This window comes from Lissotriton vulgaris, chromosome 11 (assembly GCF_964263255.1).
Source record: "Lissotriton vulgaris chromosome 11, aLisVul1.2, whole genome shotgun sequence".
Lineage (NCBI taxonomy): Eukaryota > Metazoa > Chordata > Amphibia > Caudata > Salamandridae > Lissotriton > Lissotriton vulgaris.
Window position 1 is genome coordinate 152003350 of NC_141699.1, and position 22997 is coordinate 152026346.

Genomic DNA, 22997 nt, shown 5'->3' on the forward strand with positions numbered 1-22997 from the left:
CCAGGCTGGAGACAATAAGCAGGCTGACACAACTTACTTTAAAATGCTACAGACAGAAATCGGCCTTTCCTCGAAAACGCATGGGTCCACCCAAGACATATCTATTATGGACGGATGCCTGCACATCCACAGAAAACCCTAAAACAACAGTCGACATGGCACCCTGCCTGGGTACCATACCACCCAGCACTGCATGGCAGCATAGGTAAGTCAACCTTCTAGCAGGCATCAAAGCCCCATGGTAGGATGCACTTTACAACAGGTAAGGACATACCTGCATGAGCAGATATGCCCCTACAATATTGGGCACCATTTCCTGATATTGTAAGTGCCAGTGCAGCCATAGAGAGTATGTTGTATCCAAAGTGGGATAGGGGGCCTCCGGTTGGTGGCTGCTGATGAGCAGGCCACTGGGTTGTGGGAGCAAAGCTCCTGGACTCAAGCTCAGGGCAAATGGAGGTTTAAGCCAGCACAAAAGATGCACCCTCAGCTGTACTGGGGTGGCCGGAAGCAGAGTGCTGTTTTGGTGTCGGAAGCCCTGTAACTTTCAATTGTGAGTCTCCGGTTTGCAAAAGCACTGCAGGCTCGGCGACAAAGGTCTTCTGGGTGCGACCACCACTTGGAGAGGTAAGATGGGATCTTAGGGGTTGGTTAGGCACCGTCGGTTGGGCCACCCAAGGCCGTGGGGCGTCGGTGCAGGGGTGCCTTTTAGGGTCGGATCTTCTTACCAGATCCTGGTTGGGGGGACCTTCCGGTTTGAGGCTGCAGGCGTCGGCTGGAGGCAGGTCAGGGGGTCGCCGGTTCTCGGTTCAAGCTCGCCGGGGAGACCTCCTCCTGGTGTTGGGCCACTTGAATTCGGCCGTGGGTGTCGGATGCAGAGTGGTGCAAACTTGCGGATCCTTGCGGAGCTGGAGTCTGGTGTTTGAACAAATCCGGTGTTCACGGGAGACAGGGTCTTGGGGATTGAAGGCAGGCAGATCCTCCGGGTTTCTCGAGGTTGCTGGCTGCAGGACACACCGGGATTTTGCTGGAGCAGGTTTGAGGTGGGCTAGACTTGTGGGGTTGGGGCCAAGTCAGTGGGCATCCTCCTCTTGTTAGCTTTGGCCCAGCTGTTTGGTCCTTCTTCTTTTCTTCTTGTAGTTTCTTGTCTGACGAAGCAAGGTTCAGGGGTGCCCCTAAATATTAGATTTAGGGGCGTTACAGGTAGGTGAAATGTTGGGACCAATGGGTCCCTTCTCTAGGGTGGATACACCACCTATTATGCCACCCTCCAGTGGGAGGCAGCATAAGCCTTTCCCTGGTTGGCTGGGTCCCCATCTGCAACATGACGGCAACTAAGAGTTGTGCTTCACCTCTCCTCCCCCACCTGAGGGGTGGAGTTGGCAGAGGTGGGCACACCTCTCTTCCTTACTTGTTCTTCTCACTGGTTCTACCGCTTAAAGTGGGGGTCAGAACCAGTGGGGACCGGTTGCTGAAATCAGCAAATGGCCTGGGGAAGCTCATAAAGGTGGCAAGCCTTTGAAGCTTCCCCTTTTCGGACCCTGCCCATCCTGGGGGAGGAGGCTTGGCACCTCGTCCCAGGATGTGCATTGTTTCAGGCCCCCCGAGAGCAGCAGGCTCTTGATCCAGGGGTCCAGAAACATGTCTGGTGGTGGCAGCTGAAAGCAGCCACTCAGCCTGGACATTAGTGATAGTTCATTTTTCAGGGGGCATCTCTAAGATGCCCTCGGTGTGCATTTTTCATTAAATCCCAAACTGGTATCAGTGTGGGTTTAATGTGCTGTGAAGTTTGATACCAAACTTTTCAGTTTTCAGTGCAGCCATTATTGTGCTGTGGAGTTCGTAATCACCAACTCCCAGCACCATATACTCTTAATGGAAGCACTGCACTTACAATGTCTAAGAATGGGCTTAGGCACTGTAGGTGAACTGGACGCACAAGTTACTACTTGTGTAACGATATATCTGTAAGAGACATTAGTTAGTGATAGATTCCTTACCTTAGAATATCCCCAGGCGTCAGACTGGATCCGGAAATTTTTGCTTAGCAATACCCCTGCGCGCTGGTAGGCGTCGTCTGCGGCTCCGCGTCCGTCGTCGGCGTCGTGAGCGCCGGGATGACGTCGTCGGAGTATTTAGACGGCGCCCATGCGCGCTGACGTCAGTTCTGATAACACAGCTTTTCCGCGCCAGATACGCAGAGCCATGATAGAACTAACACTGGTGCCATGAAACTAGGGCCCTGAAAGGGGATGACCTTAACCCTAAATATCGGTTCGCAGAACGGGGAGGATGGGTGGGCGGTAAGGAATCTATCACTAACTAATGTCTCTTACAGATATATCGTTACACAAGTAGTAACTTGTGCATCTGAAAGAGACACGTTAGTGATAGATTCCTTACCTTAGAATAGATACCCCAGCAATACCAACCCCGGTGGTGGGTCTGCGAACCAATATCACACCAGAAAGTCCTGGAGGACGGAACGGCCAAAGAAGCCATCCCTCCGGACTTGACTGTCCAGGCAGTAGTGTCTTGCGAACGTGTGCAGCGAGGCCCACGTGGCTGCCTGACAGATGTCCTGCAGAGGGACACCGCGGCCCAGGGCAGTTGTCGTTGCCGTGGCCCGAGTGGAGTGAGCCCGCAATCCAGCCGGGGGCTCCTTCCTCGCCATGGAGTAACATGCTTGGATACACAAGATGATCCACCTGGAGATGGTCCTCTTGTGAACAGCCTTACCCTTCTTCGCGCCCACGTAACCAACGAAGAGTTGGTCATCCACCCGGAATTGGCGTGTGCGATCTAGGTAGTAGGAGAGCGCACGTTTTGGATCCAGACGGTGGAGCCTCTCCTCCTCTTTCGAGGGATGCGGAGGCGGAAAGAAGGTGGGCAAAGTGATGGACTGCCCGATGTGGAAGGCCGTGACAACCTTGGGCAGAAAGGAAGGTCGTGTACGCAACACCACCTTATCAGGATGAACAGACAGGAAAGGTGGAGAAGACGAAAGAGCCTGGAGCTCACTCACCCTCCTGGCAGAGGTGATGGCAACCAGGAAGGCCGTCTTCAGAGTAAGGAGACGGAGAGGACAGTTATGGAGTGGCTCAAAGGGAGCACACATCAGGTAGGTGAGAACCAGATTCAAGTCCCACTGGGGCATCACGAAGGGAACAGGAGGAAACATGTGCGTGATGCCCTTCAGAAATCTACTCACAATAGGGGACTTGAATAAAGAAGGCTGATCTGGTAGCCTCAAGAAGGCTGAAAGAGCAGAAAGGTACCCTTTAAGAGTGCCCAGAGCAGAGCCCTGCTGGGCAAGGGAAAGAAGAAAGAGCAGCACTTCCGAAAGGGGTGCAGAGAGGGGATCCACAGCCTTTGCTGCGCACCATGCCACAAATTTGTTCCACCGGCAGGCGTATACCGATTTAGTGGAGGGACGCCTGGCTGCCAGAATGATGTCACAGACTTCGGGAGGCAAGTTAAATGGCCTCAACTGCCGCCGCTCAATCTCCAAGCTTGTAGGTGGAGACTGGACAGGTTCGGGTGCAGGACCGTCCCCTGCTGCTGCGACAGAAGGTCCTCCCGAAGAGGCAGACGAATCGGGGGATCGACTGACATGCTGAGTAGCTCGGGATACCAGTATCTTCGTGCCCAGTCCGGAGCCACAAGGACGACCTGGGCCCGGTCGCGCCTGATCTTCTTCAGCACTCTGGGCAGAAGTGGTATAGGCGGAAAGGCGTACAACAGACCGCAGCTCCACTCGCGACGAAAAGCGTCTCCGAGCGAGTGCCGCCTTGGAAACTCCAACGCGCAGAACTGCTGACATTGCGCGTTCTCTTCTGTGGCGAATAGATATAACCAAGGCTCTCCCCACTGTCGAAAGAAACCTTGCGCCACGTCCGAGTTCAGACGCCATTCGTGATCCATCATGCACCGGCGGCTGAGTTCGTCCGCCCTGGCATTCAGAGATCCTGCCAGGTGTTGAACCACCAGGGTCACGCCCTGATGTTCCAGCCACTGCCAGAGGCGCAGAGCCTCCTGGCAAAGGGTCCACGACCCCACACCGCCCTGTTTGTTGCAGTACCACATGGCGGTGGTGTTGTCGGTGAACACTTGCACCACGCTCCCCCTGACAGAGGGGAGGAATGCCTTCAGTGCAAGACGAATCGCCCGCAGCTCCAGAAGGTTGATGTGGAGCCGGGACTCCGCCGGAGACCAGAGGCCTCTGATCTCCGCCTCTCCCATGTGGCCCCCCCAGCCCTGGAGGGACGCGTCCGTCACAACTACGTGCTCCGGCTGGGGTAGGGAGAGGGGTCTGCCACTGACCCATTCGCGGTCCGTGAGCCACCACTGCAGTTGTGTCGCAGTGCCCTCCGAGATCAGGACATGATCGGACAGGTTGCCCTGATGCTGGGCCCACTGAAACTTCAGGTCCCACTGCAGAGCCCGCATCCGCCACCTGGCGTGACGCACCAGAAGGATGCAGGAGGCCATCAGTCCCAGAAGCCGCAGCGTCAACCTGACCGAGACCCGGGATAACGGTCTGAAGACAGGAATCAGAGCCTGAATATCCCGGACCCGCTGCTCGGGTGGGTAAACCCGAAACTGCGCCGAGTCGAGAACCGCTCCGATGAAAAGGAGCTTCTGAGAGGGACACAGGTGTGACTTCGGCACATTGATGGAGAACCCCAGCAAGTGCAGGAGGTCGGCCGTAGTCTGGAGGTGGCTGACGACTGTCTGGGGCGAGCCCGCCTTCAACAACCAGTCGTCGAGGTAGGGGAAGACTGATACCCCCTGCCTGCGCAGATGGGCTGCGACCACCGCCATCACCTTCGTGAACACCCGTGGGGCGCTGGTAAGGCCGAAGGGGAGCACGGTAAACTGAAAGTGCTCTAGGCCTACCGTGAACCGTAGGTAACGCCGGTGGGCCGGCAGGACGGGGATGTGGAAATAGGCGTCCTGCAAGTCCAACGCTACCATCCAGTCTCCTGGGTCCAGGGCAGCCAGGACCTGAGCCAAAGTGAGCATCTTGAACTTCTCCGTCCGGAGGAAGCCGTTGACGTTCCGCAGATCCAAGATAGGGCGTAGGCCCCCTTTGCCCTTCTTGGGCACCAGAAAGTAGTGGGAGTAGCAACCACGTCCTACTTCTGGCCCAGGAACGCGCTCGATGGCCCTCTTGGCCAAGAGGGCCAAAACCTCCTCTTGCAGAAGTTGCAAGTGATCCCCCGACACACGGTGGTATTGAGGTGGCATGGATGGAGGGGAAGACTCGAAGGGGAGGGAGAAACCCCTTCGGACAATTTGCAGCACCCACCTGTCCGAAGTGACTGTATGCCAGTGGGAGAGGTGATGGCGAACCCTGCCTCCCACAGGCGTCACATGGGCCTGAAAACTCGGACTAGGAAGGTTTTGAGGCGGGGGCTGCTGAGGGAGGTGTGGACTGGCCTCGCTGTTGGCCCCGACCACCGCCACGGCGGTTCCCACGGCCGCCACCGCGTTGCTGAGTATTCTGCGGTGCGTGGCTGACGGTCCGTGGTGGGGCGCCCCTTCCGTGGCCACGAAAGGAGCGAAAGGCACCCGATTGCTGGCGTGGGGCCGTAAGGCCCAAGGACTTGGCCGTGGCCCTGGAGTCCTTGAAACGTTCCAGCGCATGGTCTGCCTTGTCGCCGAAGAGGCGACGGCCATCAAACGGCATGTCCAGGAGGGTGGCCTGGACATCGGCCGAGAAGTTGGCGGACCTCAACCAGGCGTGGCGTCGAACCGCCACCGTCGTTGCCATCGCCCTGCCCAGTGAGTCCGTGGTATCCAGCCCACACCGGATAGAAAAACGTGCCGCATCTCGGCCGTCCGCAAGGGTTTGGCTGAGTTTAGCCCTGACCTCCTCAGGGCATTGTGGCAGCACCTCCGCAACCGTGTCCCACAGGGTGTGGGTGTAGCGGCCCAAGAGACAGTTGGTATTCACAGACCGTAGCCCCAGGCTCACAGACGAGAAGACCTTCTTCCCGAACTGCTCATATCTCTTGGATTCCCTGTCGGGCGGGGCCGACGGGAATGCGGATTGGGAGTTAGAGGCCTGGATGACCAGGCTCTCGGGGGTGGGATGGGTGGACAAAAAGCATGGGTCGCCCGGCGCCGGGCGGTAGCGTCTGGCCACGTTCCTGTCCACAGGGGGGCCTGTGGCGGGCTTGGACCAAGTGCCCAGCAGAACGTCACACAAGGCCTCATTGAACGGCAGAAGGGGCTCTGTGGAACCGGACTGCGGTTTGAGGACCTCAGTGAGGAGATTAGTCCTCACGGCCGCGACGGGGAGCTGAAGGTTTAAGGCCTTAGCTGCCTTCGTCAACACTACGCTGTAAGCAGAACCCGCCTCCGAAGCCACAGTCGGGGGCGACGTAAATCCAGTGTCTGGCGAGGTGTCAATACCACTGGCCTCCCCAAGCTCATATGTCCAGTCCTGATGCGACTGGCAATCACGTGCCAGAGGGTCCTCGGACCCCTCCCATTGCTCCTCGTCACCTGGCTCCTGGAGACCAGGGTGAACAGCCAGGGCCTCCTCGTGGAGATAGAATTCTCCGAAGGCCGACGGAATCGGCGCCCAGCGGCGCCCCTCCGACACCTGAGTAGGACCGTAGGAAGCATTGGGGTCGGCAACCACATCGGCTGCCGGGGACGACACCTGAAGGGACGACGCCGGCGAGGTCGTAAGGTCGACCGGCGAGGTCCCGGATCCGGAGCCGGATCCAGCGAGGTCGCGCGGCGCCGGGACCGAAGTCGCCAGCGGTGCCGGGCCCGAAGCACCCGACGGCGTCGGGGCCGAAGCGCCCGACCCGGAAGGACCTCCAGACGGAACCGATCGGCCCGAAGGCGCCACGGGAACCGACTGAGGAGGGAGGGCCCTCATGGCCATGAGGTACCTCTCGACCTCCTCCTGCGACGCGCCGTGCCCAGGGACCCGAAGGTGTGGGGCAGGCGGCGACGCCTGCGACTCCCGCGGAGCCGCGTGGGCGGTGTCGCCCGAGTCCCCGGCCGCATCGAGCGAGCGTCGGGGCGGGTCGGAGGATCGATGGTGTCGCTCCGACCTCTCATGCCTCTTACCTGAGGACTTGGAACCAGACGATCGGTGTCCACTCCCGGAACGTCGATGACTCCGACCTCGCGACCTGTCCCTCGACCTCCCGTGGGACCGGGACCGGGACCTGGAGCGGCGCGGGGCCGAGTGCCTCAGCTCGAGACGCTTGCGGGACCGCTCCCGCCTAGCCTTCGACGTCAGAGCCCGGCAGTCGACGCAAGTCCGATCGTCGTGGTCGAGGCCTAAGCACTTCAGGCACCGGCGATGGGGGTCCGTGACCGACATGAGCCGGCCGCACTTCGAGCAAGGCTTGAACCCGGGCATCCCTGGCACCGATAGTCGAGAATAGACTAAAGAAAGGATCAAAAAGATCAAAAAGTTTTCAGTCAAAAAGTGACTGGGGGTAGAGCTTCTTCCGGATCTGCGCTAGCTGGCGCGGAAAAAAGAAGAACTGACGTCAGCGCGCATGGGCGCCGTCTAAATACTCCGACGACGTCATCCCGGCGCTCACGACGCCGACGACGGACGCGGAGCCGCAGACGACGCCTACCAGCGCGCAGGGGTATTGCTACGCAAAAATTTCCGGATCCAGTCTGACGCCTGGGGATATTCTAAGGTAAGGAATCTATCACTAACGTGTCTCTTTCAGATTCATGCACCTGTACCCTCACCATTGGTATAGGGCACCCAGCTAGCGGGGTGACTGATCTATGGCAGTGGGTTATAGGCATGGCACACAGGGATGTGTCCCATGTCGACTCTTCACTTTGTTTTGCACCAAGACACGCAGCCTGCAACGGCAGTGTGGGAGTGTAATGGTACAGGGCCTCTAAGGATAGCACAATAAGTGCTGCAGGCCTTAGAGGTCTTCCCTGGTCACTGTGCCCTGGGTACCTGTGGTACCATTTACCAGGGGCTGACCTGTAGCCAGAGATGCCAATTGGGTTTTGTTTTTACTGCAGGTTTAAAATAATAACATAGGCCCTGGGCACCTGATTGGCAGGAGCCCAGGGCACACTCAGTCAAAGCACATCAGCAATTCAGCAAAAAGTGGGGGCTAAAATGCAGAAAGAGGGCACTTTCTCACAGTAAGGTGCCATCTACTTTTACCCCTGCCTACATTTGGGGTTCCACTGGACTCTGTGCAAACTGTACCTCATTTTGGTATGGTATATACAGAGCCAGCTTCCTACATGTAATCAACATACAAAAAACTAATTATTAAACATGAATGATCAAAAATTAATCTTTTCAAATATGTGTATGATCTTACCTAGTAAAAACAGTTGCTGATGAATGGTTGCAGGCACAGTCACATTGCTCAGTGCCAGTCCTTTTTTCCAATTAAGGCACAGTCACATTATTCAGCTATCCACGTAACACTCTGAAGTGATCACAAAGAGCATGCCAAACCGTTTTGCACCTCTTCGACCTTTCCTAGAGAATGAGGTATCATGATGCTCCCAACAAGAAACACCACAGTCACTGTTCAGATAAAAGAAGCATAAACAAGTCCTAGCACAGATTCTTCCAATAGCATACTAAAGCAGGACCTATTCGTTGTCATACATGGGTTGTAAATGGTGGCATTGCCGAAAAGATATTAGATTACTAAACCTAATGGGTGTTCAATCTGTGAAATACACATGCATACTTTGTGTTTCTTGAAGCAATACCTTCTGAATCTTGCTCCTCTCTCTCGCTGGTTTCCACATCTAGGTCATCAACTTCATCATCATCATCTTCATCTTCATCATCAGCATCCCCTTCCTCCTTTAGTTAAAAATGTAAGTTGATTAAATAACGCATTAACTTGCACTTGGTTTTTGTAGCACCAGCTTAGAGGGGAGAAAAGAATAACATGACTGTTGGGAGATTTGTAGTATTGTATTGTACAATGACTTGCCCTTTCAATTTTCTGGTCCGAGCAGTCACTGTGGAAATGAGTAGGTGAGCAATAGCACACTGTGCAATGCCATATGAAAAAATCCATTAAACATTGCAGTAAAATATTCAGTAAAATGACAGCAAGTCCACAACCCACAATGTGTAATGGTCCCTGGTGGTAGCCAATATAGTTTGATTTGATTAAAACTATATATATATATATATATATATGATACTTCTAGATTTCAATCTGCCAACTTCATCCATTTGTATGTTACTGTGTTTGCCATTTTGTTTTTCCACAAAATATATCATACAGCAGGGTTCAATGGGTCAGCCTATTTCAGCCATTGGCAAAGTTCACTGGTAGTGACTGTATTTTGCCTATTCCAAGATGCACACCCACACACAAAGTACTCCTCTTCAGTTCCAGGGTTTACTCTGGGAAGGAGTGTTTTTTAAAATCCAATATATTTTTTCCATTGATGCAGGCCCGGCAGCTTCCACTGCAATTAACTTTTGCAAAAACCATTACAAAACATGCATTCACAAGCCAAAAAGGCTGGCCGCCAACTACTCCTGTACTACTGGCTTTGTCAATGCTTGTGGTTTTTCTTTTTAGCACAGGCTACAATATCCTCGTGTATATTGAATGCACAATTCTCTTTTAATAAGGATACAGCCTTTGGGAAATCTGAACGCTGTATGCTTAAAGCTCTTAAAATTGTACCAATAAAATAGAATGCACTTATATGCATCACACTTCTTGAAGGTCCAAACATCTAACCATACACAAAAAGAGCCCTTGCTTGGTGAAATAGGGAGAACGTCTTAATATTTGATCCTCATAGGTTCAGCAAGGCATCTCTGAATGATCTCCCAAAAGCCAGCCGTCAAGCACCCAACCCATTTGCAAAAGGAAAATGCTACTTACCAGTATGCATCTGTTCTTGGCATGTAGAGCTGCAGAGTTGCACACTGTTCTTTGGAAGTCACAAGATAGGTGACTCCTCCTTAGGACCACATTGCGCATGGGCATCGGCTCCATCCCCAGATTGTTTTTCGCCATTAGGAAAATGATGGAGCTTTGCAAGAAAAGGAATGATGCCCATGTTATTTGAATCTAATTAAGATAATACTGGAACAGACAAGGATAGCCGGGGAGGCGGGTGGGCGTGTGCAACTCTGCAGTTCTAAATGCCAAGAACAGATGCATACTGGTAAGTAGCATTTTCCGTTTTGAGGCATGTGAGCTGCAGATTGCACACTGTGCATAAATTGTATAGCAGTACCCACGATTAGCGGCGACCACCCCTATCTGTTGCAGTAGTTTGGAATAATGTTTTGAGAACAGCCTGGCCCACATTAGCTTGTGGTTTTGTTTGCACATCTACACAATAGTGTTTTGTGAATGTGTGCGGTGTAGTCCATGTAGCTGCTCTGCAGATGTCATCTAGGGGAATGTTCCCTAAAAATGTCATTGAAGCCCCTATTTTTCTTGTAGAGTGGGCTTTAGGAGGAACAGATAACGTACGTTTAGCTTTGTGGTAACAAATCTGTGTGCATTTGACAATCCATCTAGCTATCCCATATTTTGAAATGGGATTAACTTTGTGTGGTGGTGAGAAAGACACAAAAAGTTGTTTTGTCTTACGAAACGGTTGAGTTCTTTCTATGTAGTATAGCAATGCTCTTTTGACATCTAATGTGTGAAGAGCTCTTTCTGCTACTGACTGTGGTTGCGAGAAGAAAACAGGCAGTTCCACAGATTGATTGAGATGGAATGGAATGGAGAAATGACTTTGGACAGGAATTCTGGATTAGTACCTAGAACTACTTTATTTTAATGCATTTGCAAGAAGGGTTCTTGGATGGTTAGTGCTTGTAGTTCACTAACTCTCTGCAGAGAAGTAATAGCTACTAGGAAAGCAACTTTCCATGTTAAAAATTGTAATTCACATCTGTGTAAAGGTTTAAAGGGAGGTCCCCTTAACCGTGTGAGAACAACGTTTAAATTCCACACAGGCGAAGGTGGTACTCTGGGAGGGATTATTCTTTTAAGGCCTACCATAAAGGCTTTAATGGCAGGCACTCTGAACAGAGATAGACATTGTCCGTTTTGTAGATATGCTGCTATTGCAGCAAGATGTAGTCTAATAGACGTATAGGCTAAGTTACATCTTTGGAGATGCAGTAAGTATCCTATGATGTGTTGAATAGACACATTTAGGGGATCAATATTGTTGTTGTGACAATATATCACAAATCGTTTCCACTTGGCCGCGTAACATGCCCTAGTGGTTGGACGTCTAGCTTCTTTAATGACATTCCTGCAGTCTGGAGGAAGGTTCAGATATCCAAATTCTAGGACTTCAGGAGCCAGATCGCAAGGTTTTGCTGTGCTGGGTCTGGGTGTCTGATCTCTCCACGGTTCAGTGTTAACACCTTAGCTGCGTCGAACGTTCAGCACCCAGTGCTGAACGTTCGAATAACGAGAGCTGGCCCGTCGGCCAACGGTCGTTCGCAGCACTGGGGAGGTAGCGTTGCCGTCGGCCATTGGCCGACAGCAGCGCTTAAGGGGTTAAGAGGTGTGGAGAGAGGTGCAGTTTTTGGTGCGGTACTACAGACGGTTTTAGCAGTGTGGTGTACCACGGTTGTCTGGCCCACGTTGGAGCAACTAGGATGAGGGTCAGAGAATGCTGCTGTAGTTTGCGTTCTACTAGTGGCATGAGTGGTAGAGGTGGAAATGTGTACGCAAATCTGTTTGACCAATTCATCCATATTGCATTGCCTTTTGACAGTGGGTGTGGATATCTGGCGGCGAAGCTTGGGCATTTTGCGTTTGAGGGTGGCAAGTCTATTTGAGGTTGTCCCCACATCTGAAAGAATGGCTGAAGAACTTGGATATGAAGTTCCCACTCGTGGGTCTGTTGCGTTTGACGACTTAACAGATGCGCTATAGTATTTTATACTCCTGGAACATGCTGGGTTAGGAGGAATGTGTTTTGAGGTATAGCCCACCTCCATATGTCCTGTGCTAGTTCAGAGAGTTGCAGGGAGTGTGTGACTCCCTGCTTCTGTATGTAGTACATTGCTGTCATGTTATCTGTGCGGACTAACACAGCTTTGTTTGCTACTTGCTTCTGGAAAGTTTTTAGTGGTAGGAATATTGCTAGTAACTCCAGATGATTGATGTGGAGTACTTTTTGTTGAGGTGTCCACCTGCCTTGCATGGTGTGTTGCAGTAGGCCGGTTCCCCGGCCGGAGAGCGATGCGTCAGAAGTCAAGATTATCTGAGGAACTGGCTGTAGGAACGGTCGTCCATTGAAAGGTTTTTGGTGTTCCACCACTGCAGAGAGTGACGAGTCCGACCGTCTACCAACACTAGGTCTGTTAAGTGACCTTGAGCCTGGTTCCATTGACGTGATAAGCACTCTTGGAGAGGACGCATCTGAAGTCTTGCATGGGGTACTATGAAGATGCAAGAGGCCATCATCCCTATGAGTTGCATGAACACTCGTGCTGGGAGGGAGTGTTGTAGCTGAAACTTTGTTAGAAGAGTTTGCATGCTGGCTATCCTTGCTGGAGTGGGATAAGCTAGCTCTGTTGAGGTGTTTATTGTGGAACCGAGGTACTGTTGTACTTTGGATGGCTGTAGATGAGACTTGGTGTGGTTTTTTGTGAACCCCAAGTTGTGGAGCAGTTGGATGGTGGTAGGAGTGTGTTCCATGCATTGATTGTATGAGCTGGCTTTTATGAGCCAGTTGTCGAGGTACGAGAAGACATGCATGTGTTTTCTTCGTAGATGCGCTGCCACTACTGCCAAGCACTTGGTGAATACTCTTGGTGCTGTTTTAACTCCGAATGGGAGTACTTTGAATTGATAGTGCTGCTATTACAAATCTGAGATACTTCCTGTGAGCCTTGTGAATGGGAATGTGGAAGTATGCGTCCTTGAGATCTAGAGTAGCCAGGAAGTTGTTTTGCAGCAGGAGCGGAAGGACTTGTTGGAGTGTGACCATGTGAAAATGGTCTGACTGTATGTATATGTTTAGCGGTCTGAGGTCTAGAATAGGCCTTAGAACGCCGTCCTTTTTTGGAATTAGAAAATATAGAGAGTAACCCCCTTGTTTTGTTGGTGCAGAGGAACTGGTTCTATTGCACTTTTTTTCTAGCAGGGATACTACTTCTTGCTTTAACAGTGATAGATGTTCTTGTAACATTGGACGCTGTTTGGGTGGTAGGTTTGGGGGGGCAGATGTTAGTTCTAGACAGTAACCTGACTGAATAATTTGTCACACCCACCTGTCTGATGTGATGTTGATCCAGGCAGGCAGGAATTGTTGAAGTCTTCCCCCAACAGGAGTGGAATGTTGGCGGGGGGTGCAGGGGGGGGGGGGGGGGGGGGGAAGTCATTGGGTAGGGGTAGAGGTTGAGCGTGAGTTGTTGTTTTTGCCTCTGCCTTTGTTGTGGTTACCCCCGTAACCCCCTCTCTGGTAGCCCTTAGTGAATGTGGATTGACCAGGGGTTTTGTAGGAAGTGGAGGGACTTTCTGAGGAGTAGCCTCTTGTGTTGTCTCTGTATGATGAGCGACGAAAGGAACGCCTGGGAGCTTGCTGCTGCAAGGCTCCCATAGATTTTGCTGTATCGGTGTCTTTTTTCATTTTCTCTAAAGACACATCAACATTAGGGCCAAATAAATGTGTCTCATCAAATGGCTGATTAAGGATGGAATTTTGTACCTCCGGTTTAAAACCTGAAATACGTAGCGAGGCAGGTCTACGTAGTAGGGTGCTGGTAAGGATTGCCCTTGAGGTGGTAACTGCAGCGTCTAGGGCACAACGGATGGAAGTATTAGTGATATTTTCCCCTTCCTGTATAAGTTCATTAGCCCTGTTTTTGTATTTGTCTGGTAGGTGCTACATTATTGACTCTAGTTCGTCATAATGTGCCCTGTCGTATCTTGCCAGCAACGCTTGGGTGTTGGCAATGCGCCAGATGTTAGCTGCTTGTGACTCTGTTCGCTTGCCGGAGGCGTCAAGGAGCTTAGATTCTTTGTCTGGTGGCGAGGCCTCACCTGATGTCTGGGAATTAGCACGTTTACGTGCATTAGACATTACTAGAGAATCTAATCGTGCTGGACCTTTAATATAAACAGGATCTGTAGGGGCAGCTTTATATTTTTTCTTAATGCGAGGATTGAGGACCCTAGCCCTGGCAGGATCCTTAAAAACCTCTGTTGAGTGCTTGATGACACCCTTAAGCATTGGTAAAATGGCAGTAGACTTTTGTGTCTTATCAAAAGTGTCTAATAGGAAATCTTTCTCCACTGCATCGGTGTGTAAGTCCACCCCATGATATTGTGCAGCTCTTTGGACTAGTAGGTTAAACCCTATAGTGTCCTCTGGTGGGGGAAGGTCTGGAAGGGTATACATCATCTTGTGGGACATAAGGCACATCAGGGGTGTTGTAATCATTCCATGGATTAGGTGACTGAGGGGGACTATTGGTGTCTGCTGGGTCGTGTGCACCCCCACCTAGATCGTCAGAATCTGTGTCTGCATCATCATCTGGATTAGTAGATGGTTTAGGTGAATGATGTGGAGGAGGTGTAGGAGGACAATATGGGGAGGTGGTGGAGAAGGGACCCTTAATGGAGAGGTTGCAATGTCCTTCTTTGGAGGGGGAGGAGGTGCTGGCGCCTCAAGTGGTCTCTTCTTGGAGCGGAGAGTCAATTGTCCGGTTTTAGGATCCTTTATAAGAGTTTTCTGATTGGGATCCGGTGTAAAAAGTTTTCTGCGGGGGACAAATCCTTTGGCATCAAAGTTTTCGGCTCCGTAGGTTTTTTCGGCACCGAGTCGGTAGGTGGTGTCGAGTCTTTTGGCTTAGGAGTGTGTCCTTTTACAGGAACCTGTTTTTTTCGGTTCCCAGTGTTTTTTCGGCTCAGGCGCGTGTGAATCTGGCGCTTTTTTACTCGCCTCCGAGTGCGGTTTCGGCATCGATGAGCCACTGTCAGTATTCGGCGCTGTGTGCTTAGGTGTCGGAGCAACGGTCGGCGTAGTAGAGGAAGATGGCTTCTTTTTCGGTGTGGGTATAGGATTGGCACCGGGAATAGGCTGGCTCGAGCCTGAGCCGCCTGAAGGCTTAGTGGGCTTCTTTGCCGGGCCCGAAGGCGGGGCGTGGGAAGCTGTGTCTCGTGTGCTCCCGGGCCCGAAGGTTAGGGTGTGACCGAAGCCTTTTTTGAAGGTGTAGAGGAAGGGTTGGGGTCGACGGTCTTACTTACGATCCGTTGAGCTGGAGTGATGTCCTCGACATCGGAGTCTTCGGCATCTGAGGATCCGATACTCTCTTTGGCGTGCTGATGTTTTGGCACGTCGACGCCCTCTTCGAAGATGTAGTCGGGGATCGAAGCTGACGAGCGAGCCATAGTTCTCCGAGCTAGTCGGTCCCGAATGGTTTTCTTGGAGCGGAATGAGGCACACGCCAAAAAATCTTTGGACTCGTGCTCCGGTGAGAGGCAAAGGTTGCACACCTTATGTAGGTCGGTGTGGGGAAACCTCGACGCACATTGAGGACACTTCTTGAATGGCGTTCTTTCCATGAGCCAGAAAGCAAGGCCTAGGTAGGCCTGAAGGCCTTCGTTGATGACTGGAATCAAAGACTTCGAAGTGGTAGAAAATCGCGTTGATGTAGCGCGATCGAAACAATACCGTCGAACTGGGTGAGGATTGCGTGCCGAAGGAAAATCGGTTCCAAACTGGAGCGCAGGAAACACATCCGTGCCCGATGGCAGAAAAAAACAATCTGGGGATGGAGCCAATGCCCATGCGCAATGTGGTCCTAAGGAGGAGTCACCTATCTCGTGACTTCCAAAGAACTTTTCAGGACATCAAACTGCAAACATCCAGGCCCAGCACTAGGTGGCGATCTATGCACAGTGTGCAATCTGAAGCTCATATGCCTTGAACACAATGTTTTAAAGATTAGCAGCATCATGCATAACAAAAAGAACTGTTGCCTTAAGGGGCTATAACGCAAGTACACAATTTGCAGTTGTACTGCACACAAAATTCACTTCCCTGCTCCACCAAAAGCTCAAATAAAGCCTAAAAACCAAGTTTGATGCATTGGATCGCATTTGAGAATATAGGGCAAAGGTAATATCTAAACATGGTGGATGCTCATCAGGTCAGGGTTTCTAAATAAAACTCTTTTTCAAAGGTTTTAATAAATTAGAATGCTAGGTAGTATTTATTTATTGTAGAGTTTTGTATAGCGCTAGCCAGACCCGCAGTTATCGGAGCGCTTCACAACATGTTTTAAAGCAACATTTTAAGGCAATCGTAAACACATTGATTCAAGGCGTAATTGGAAGACCTGTGTGGTGAATAACATTACAGGAAAGGAAGACACAGAGTCACACTAATGAGCACATGCAAGGAGGGGAAGAGGTATAAGAGGTATTAATGGCATGACTCATAATTGGTTTGTCTCATACCTGCAACACTGCGCTCAGCAAATTAAAATCCACAATTGCCTTTCTAACCCCTCCCCCATCTCTCTAAGAGTTCCACAAGGAACACAATGTTTTAAAGATTAGCAGCATCATGCATAACAAAAAGAACTGTTGCCTTAAGGGGCTATAACGCAAGTACACAATTTGCAGTTGTACTGCACACAAAATTCACGTCCCTGCTCCACCAAAAGCTCAAATAAAGCCTAAAAACCAAGTTTGATGCATTGGATCGCATTTGAGAATATAGGGCAAAGGTAATATCTAAACATTGTGGATGCTCATCAGGTCAGGGTTTCTAAATAAAACTCTTTTTCAAAGGTTTTATTAAATTAGAATGCTAGGTAGTATTTATTTATTGTAGAGTTTTGTATAGCGCAAGCCAGACCCGCAGGTATCGGAGCGCTTCACAACATGTTTTAAAGCAACATTTTAAGGCAATCGTAAACACATTGATTCAAGGCGTAATTGGAAGACCTGTGTGGTGAATAACATTACAGGAAAGGAAGACACAGAGTCACACTAATGAGCACATGCAAGGAGGGGAAGAGGTATAAGAGGTATTAATGGCATGACTCATAATTGGTTTGTCTCATACCTGCAACACTGCGCTCAGCAAATTAAAATCCACAATTGCCTTTCTAACCCCTCCCCCATCTCTCTAGGAGTTCCACAAGGATCCATACTATCTCCCTCTCTCTTTAACCTCTTCATGGAACCTCTCACCCTCATTCTCAAACAAGCAGGGATTAACTATCACCTCTACGCTGACGATACACAACTCTACCATAAGATAAAAACCCATGCTGACATCCTCCACCTCAACAACACCCTCATCAAAATTCAAGCCTGGTTCCACTCGAACCATCTCAAACTTAACCCAAAAAAACTGAAATAATTATTTTCTCCCCAAAAAACAACTAGCTCCCTATCCAAAAGTGGATAACAGACCTTAACGCCCTCAACTGCTCCTTGTCCCTAGCCACCTCAGTCAAATCCTTGGGCATCTCCCTTGACAACCGCCTAACTCTCAACGTACACATCAACAACTCTGCCAAAAGGAGCCATCTTTACCCTCCGTAAACGTAAGAAAATTAAGCCCTTCATCCCAATTGATGACTTTAAACTGGAAGTCCAATCGCTTGCTCTATTGCGCATTGATTACGGCAATGCCATCCTCACCGGAATTCCCAAAACCCACCTGGCACCTCAAATCTGTGCTCAACCTCGCGGCTAGGCTTATCACAGACTGCAAACGATTTGAACACATATCTCCCGCCCTTAAATCCCTTAAATGGCTCCCCATTGAAGGTAGATCCACTTATAAAACAGCCTGCATTACACACAAAATCCTCCACCAAAACACACCGACATACCTCTCCAACAAACTGACCAAAGCAGGCTGCACGCGATTGCTGAGAAGCTCCAACACCCTCCTACTTATCCCCCCCCCTTCAGAAAAAGAATTCCACTCAGTCACGCTCCTTTTCAGGCAATGCTCCACTTATTTGGAATGCCCTCCCAAAAGACCTCAGCTGTAACCAGTCCTACCCCAGCTTCAAAAAAGAACTCAAACTTCTTCTCCTTAATAAATACTGGGGTTTCTAATCAATCCCTGGTAGCCTCGCCCCTCTGCATCACCCTGACCACCTGCTCCGCATATGACTTGTGACCTCCCGCCTGGCCAACTCCCTTTCCTTCTATCTGATCACCTACCGCCCCTCCTCATGACCCTCAGTTCTCTGGCATTTTTTCTTTTGTATACTTAAGTGAGGCTTCCTGCCAAACTGTGACCGCTATTTTGTATTAATCATAATGTCTAGCAATTTAATTTTACTCTCTTATCTAGATGTCATGTATCCTATGTGGATTTGCTCTTTTATTATTCCATTGTCTGTGCTTATACACACTGTACCTGTATGGAAACACCTTGTAAAGCGCTCTGATACTCCTGGGTCCAGCCAGCGCTATATAAAACTTCTTAAATAAATAAATAAATAAATATAAGTCTTGATGAGGCATTGGTTATGTCCTGCAAAGTGCAGGCTTAGGGTTTTCGGCAGCGACTATCTTTTTGGGAGAGACCGGTTAAGGAAGTGCTCTTTGAGTGGCCTTTTGAATTGTAAAAAGGAGGGGGTAGTCCTGATATGAACTGGGATGGAGTTCCAGATTTTGGGGCATTTCCAGAGAAGGATCGTGACGCGTTCTTTTGTTTGCGGATTTTCGGCGGTATGAGGAGTAGAATGTTGGAGCTTCCGAGGCTTATTGTCTGACCGGCCTTCTTGAGTTTGGCGGCCAGGTAGGCTGGTTTCCCTGTATGAAGGGCTTTGTGCGTGAGGCAGACCATTCTGAAATTGGCACGCATTTCAATTGGGAGCCATTTTAGCTCTCTGAGTGCGGGTGAGATGTGATCAAACTTCTTCACTCCAGTGACCATTCAGGCTGGCTGCGTGGAGCGTAGACCTGAGGGGGGCTAGGTGGGATTTTGCTGTACCTGTGAGGGCAGCATTCCCGTAGCCTAGTCCTCACAGCACCAGGGATTGAGTGGCTTGTTTGAGGTCGTTAGGTGGGATGAAGGATTTAATTGTGTTAAGAAGCTTCAGTTTAAGGAAGAAGCTCTTGGCGGTGTTCCTTATGTGTTTGGTCATGTCAAGTTTGGGGTCAAGGGTGATTCCGAACAATTTTGCGGAATCCGCCAGGGTGAGATTGTCATTTAGGGCAATCTATTTGTCGGGTATTGTTCTAGAGAACACAAGCAACACCAACTAAATTTCACTATGGGATGACAGTCTAGTTTGCTCTTAGCCATGAAATATGCTGTAGAGCACTTCTTGATTATTAGCAGGGACATATTGTGTGGTTAGTTACCTCTCAAAGTTAAAATAAAAAAAATGTTCCACTGTTAATTACATACACACACACACACTAGGGTCCTTCGTGCTCTCATCCAATCGGTTTCCTGCAGTGTATGATCTTTCTGCTTCTTTAGATTCACTTCACTTCTCCCATCCTGCTCAGTGAACAAGTTATAGAATTTACAGCTGGATTGAGCAACTTTGTATTTGACAATGAATTGCTAATGTTGACAAACAGAATGCTGAGAAACGCAGCAGACTAACTTACACAAGATGTAGGGAAGATATATAGTTGTGACCTTAGCTAGATCATTTACCTCAGCCCTTTTCCTTTGCCATTGGTTCAGACACTACAGTATGTTGTGTACGTTTGAGATGAACACAAACGAACATAAAGCATATGTAAGAAAAGGATTATGCTACTTACCCAGTAAGCAGCTGTTCTTGGCATGTAGAGCTGTAGATTCACATGTTTTACATACTGCTGCCATCTAGTGTTGGGTCCGGATGTTTGCAAGTTGTTTTTGTTCAAAGAAGTCTTTCCTAGTCACAAGGTAAGATGACTCCTCCTTTTTAGGGCTCGCCTGCTGTGCACATGTGCACAGCTGGCGAAGCTCTATAGGGGCTTAAACAGCGTTTAACCAAGCACGTTTTCACTGGCGATTTCTTGAAGTGCATCTGCTTTTTAGGGCATTGCGCAAGCGCAAGCCCTAAAAAGCGCGTGCACAATGCCACCAGCCGCCTGCCTGCCTGGCATTACCACATCAAAGGCAGCTTCTCAGCGTGAGCTCATCCCCTAATTATTCACGGCCGGCCGGCCGTACTTTCAGTTTCACGGCCGCCGGCCGTGTCTCCTTTTATGCACCTACTTTAGTTTGCATTTCTCTTCTCGTGACTTCTGGCGACTTGTTTTAGTATGCACGCGTTACTTTTTGTTTACTGTTGGTAGTGGATTTAATAGTCTCTGCAGGAGAGAGCTGGATCATCAACAGAAGCAACAGGTTTTACGTTTTTCAGTGCGACCCCCCATGCACTCCGTTAACAGCAAAATCAAGCACAACTCACATTTAAAACATGAATACAAAATGTGACACACAACACAAGCCCTTTCATGCGCTCTTGACAGTCGGACTCCTACATTAACTGGGAGGGCATTGGCAAAGACTATAAAAAACGAATCGGGTTAGTGAACAATCTGGCATACGTAGACCGTGATTAGCATAATTTCAACCTTGCTCATCCCCTAATTATTCACGGCCGGCCGGCCTTTCAGTTTCACGGCCGGCCGGCCTTTCAGTTTCACGGCCGCCGGCCGTGTCTCCTTTTATGCATCTACTTTAGTTTGCAATATAAAAATGAAACAAGGTGCACTAGGCTGTAAGCACTTGCACATCTCGTCAATTGCCATACAAGCAGGAGAAATACTTTTTTTTTTTTTTAAAACGATCATTCTCTCGTGATAAAATAAGAGACCCGACCACCCTCGATGCCTTGCAATAATATATTACATATGTGCTCAGGAGCCAATATAAACATTTCCATTTGTAAAGGAAGGTTATATTCTTCCTTCGAATCGGTCATATGTGTACTTGCAGGCATGGAAGCAATTTTTACATGATATAAAAATAAAATCAATACCCCATCAGTCTATCAGCAAGGAATATGCAATTATTAAGAAATGCTGCATTTTGTTTATATTTTTAGCCCTAGGAGCGAGATACGTCAAAAAACAGAAAACTTAAGCAGGTGCAGTTTCATGTAAAAAAAAAATTCATTAAAAAAAAAAAAGCTTCCTCCAAGTCAATATTAGGTATGGTATTGGTTAGCATCCTTTTGGCTTGCCAATGTTGGATTTGCCACGTTTGTTTTGATAAAACGTTATTGTTGAGGAAGCTGCGAACCCTCGTTAACATAGAATAAAACAAATTGTTCACAAGCAAAAAAACATTTGTATCTCAAAAAGCACACATAGCTATAGCAGTCCCTTGCACGAGGAAACAAGTCATTGAACGTTTTTAGCTGCAACACTTATTACAAGGGTTGAATGTTTACTGACATCGGATTACTTTCAATCAAATTTATAGAAACTGGTAGATTAGATACATCCAAGTCACGTAAATACAAAACATGTTGCATTACAAATGCTATAGGTGTCACATTTGTGAAAGTTATCACTATTGGCATTGTAAATGACAAAGCTGTTCATTTAAATAATTGAAAAAATAACACATGAATAAAAAAATAACATTTATAAGACCAATAGCTCAAACTTTCCTAATGCGAGCCCTATTGCATTTATAATGCTTGTTGGTGATAGTGCGCATTGGCATCAACTCCATTGTTATATTGTTTTCCCGCAAGAGGGTGAGAATGGAGTAAATAAGTGTAGTACAGAGATGTCCATGCGTAAGTAATGTAAATAATGCAAAAACTGCAACAGCTACAGGTGCCCGGGGAGGGCTCTACCTTTAAAATTGTTTCCTCTGTACCCTCCTCTAAAGAAACCTCTGCTGGAAGAGGGTTGCGTGTTGGACTTGTACGAGGAAGTTTTCTGGTCCGAGGATGTAGTTTTAGACCCTGCTCTATAGAATGAGCGACAAAAGGAACCTCTGCTTGAAAGAGATTGGAGTGCTCCCATGGATTTCGCCACGTCGGTGTCTTTTTTTCATTTTTTCTAAAGCCTCATTAACCTGAGGTCTGAAAAGATGCTGTTTGTTAAAAGAGCATTTAAAATACTGTTGTACTTCTGGTTTAAACCCTGAAATTGTAAGCCAGGCATGCTGACGTAAGAGAATGCTGATGTTAACTTCTCTTGCTGCAGTGTCAGCAGCATCAAGAGCGTATCTGATAGAAGAGTTAGAAATGAGCTTCCCTTCTTGAACTAGCTCATGTGCTCTTCTGGGAGGTACTGAATCAGACCTTCCATCTCATCGCAGATACTTTGTCATACCTAGCTAGTGGGCCCTGCATGTTGGCAATGTGCCAGTGATTAGCAGCTTGAGCAGCAACTCTTTTACCAGATGAATCAATAAGCTTTGATTCTTTATCTGGGGGAGGCGCATCTCCAGATGACTGAGTTCGCTCTTTTAAGAGCGTTAGAAACTACCAGTGAATCTAGAGGGTGCTGTCCTTTAATGAATACCGGATCATAGGGTGATTGTTTAGATTTGTTAGCAACCCTAGGTGTTAAAATACGTGGACGAACAGGAGCCTTAAAAATGTCATCTGCATGTCTCATCATGCCTTTTAACATAGGGAGACACTGGCTAACTCTGTGTGAAGACCCTAGTGTCTCAAATATAAAATGGTCATCTAAGGTCTCTTTATGCAGTGTAACCCAATGATATGCTGCTGCTCTGGAAATTAGCTTTAGATAGGAAACTTTATCATCTGGAGGTGAAGGTTCAGCAGGGTATAGGTCTGGATCATTTCCCATAGGTGGATCAATATTATAATCATCTGACAGATCTATAGGCAAAGGAATATTGTCTTCGTCTTTATGATCATCCCCATCTCTTAAATTAGGCTGTGTGTAAGGAGATCCCTATGGTGTTATGTGTAGTGGATCCGCGCCTGGCAGTATTGGTAAAGGTGAAGTTGGTGTAAGTGGTGGAGGGGATGATCAAGTAGGATGGATAGGACTTGTAGCAATATCTTTCTACTTAAGGGGGATCTT

General features: G+C 49.0%; 1 protein-coding gene across 4 annotated transcripts in view; it reads right to left on the reverse strand.

Moving 5' to 3' along the window:
- Positions 1 to 22997, reverse strand: part of SETD1B (SET domain containing 1B, histone lysine methyltransferase) — a 402280-nt gene that overhangs the window by 172016 nt on the left and 207267 nt on the right. For 2 of the 4 annotated variants that reach the window (XM_086942988.1, XM_086942987.1), the window contains exon 11: positions 8743 to 8836. In XM_086942988.1, the coding sequence (XP_086799114.1) occupies positions 8743 to 8836 (94 nt within the window). Of the gene's footprint in view, positions 1 to 8742; positions 8840 to 22997 lie in introns of all 4 variants that reach the window. The other 2 variants (XM_086942986.1, XM_086942985.1) reach the window with 1 other exon arrangement.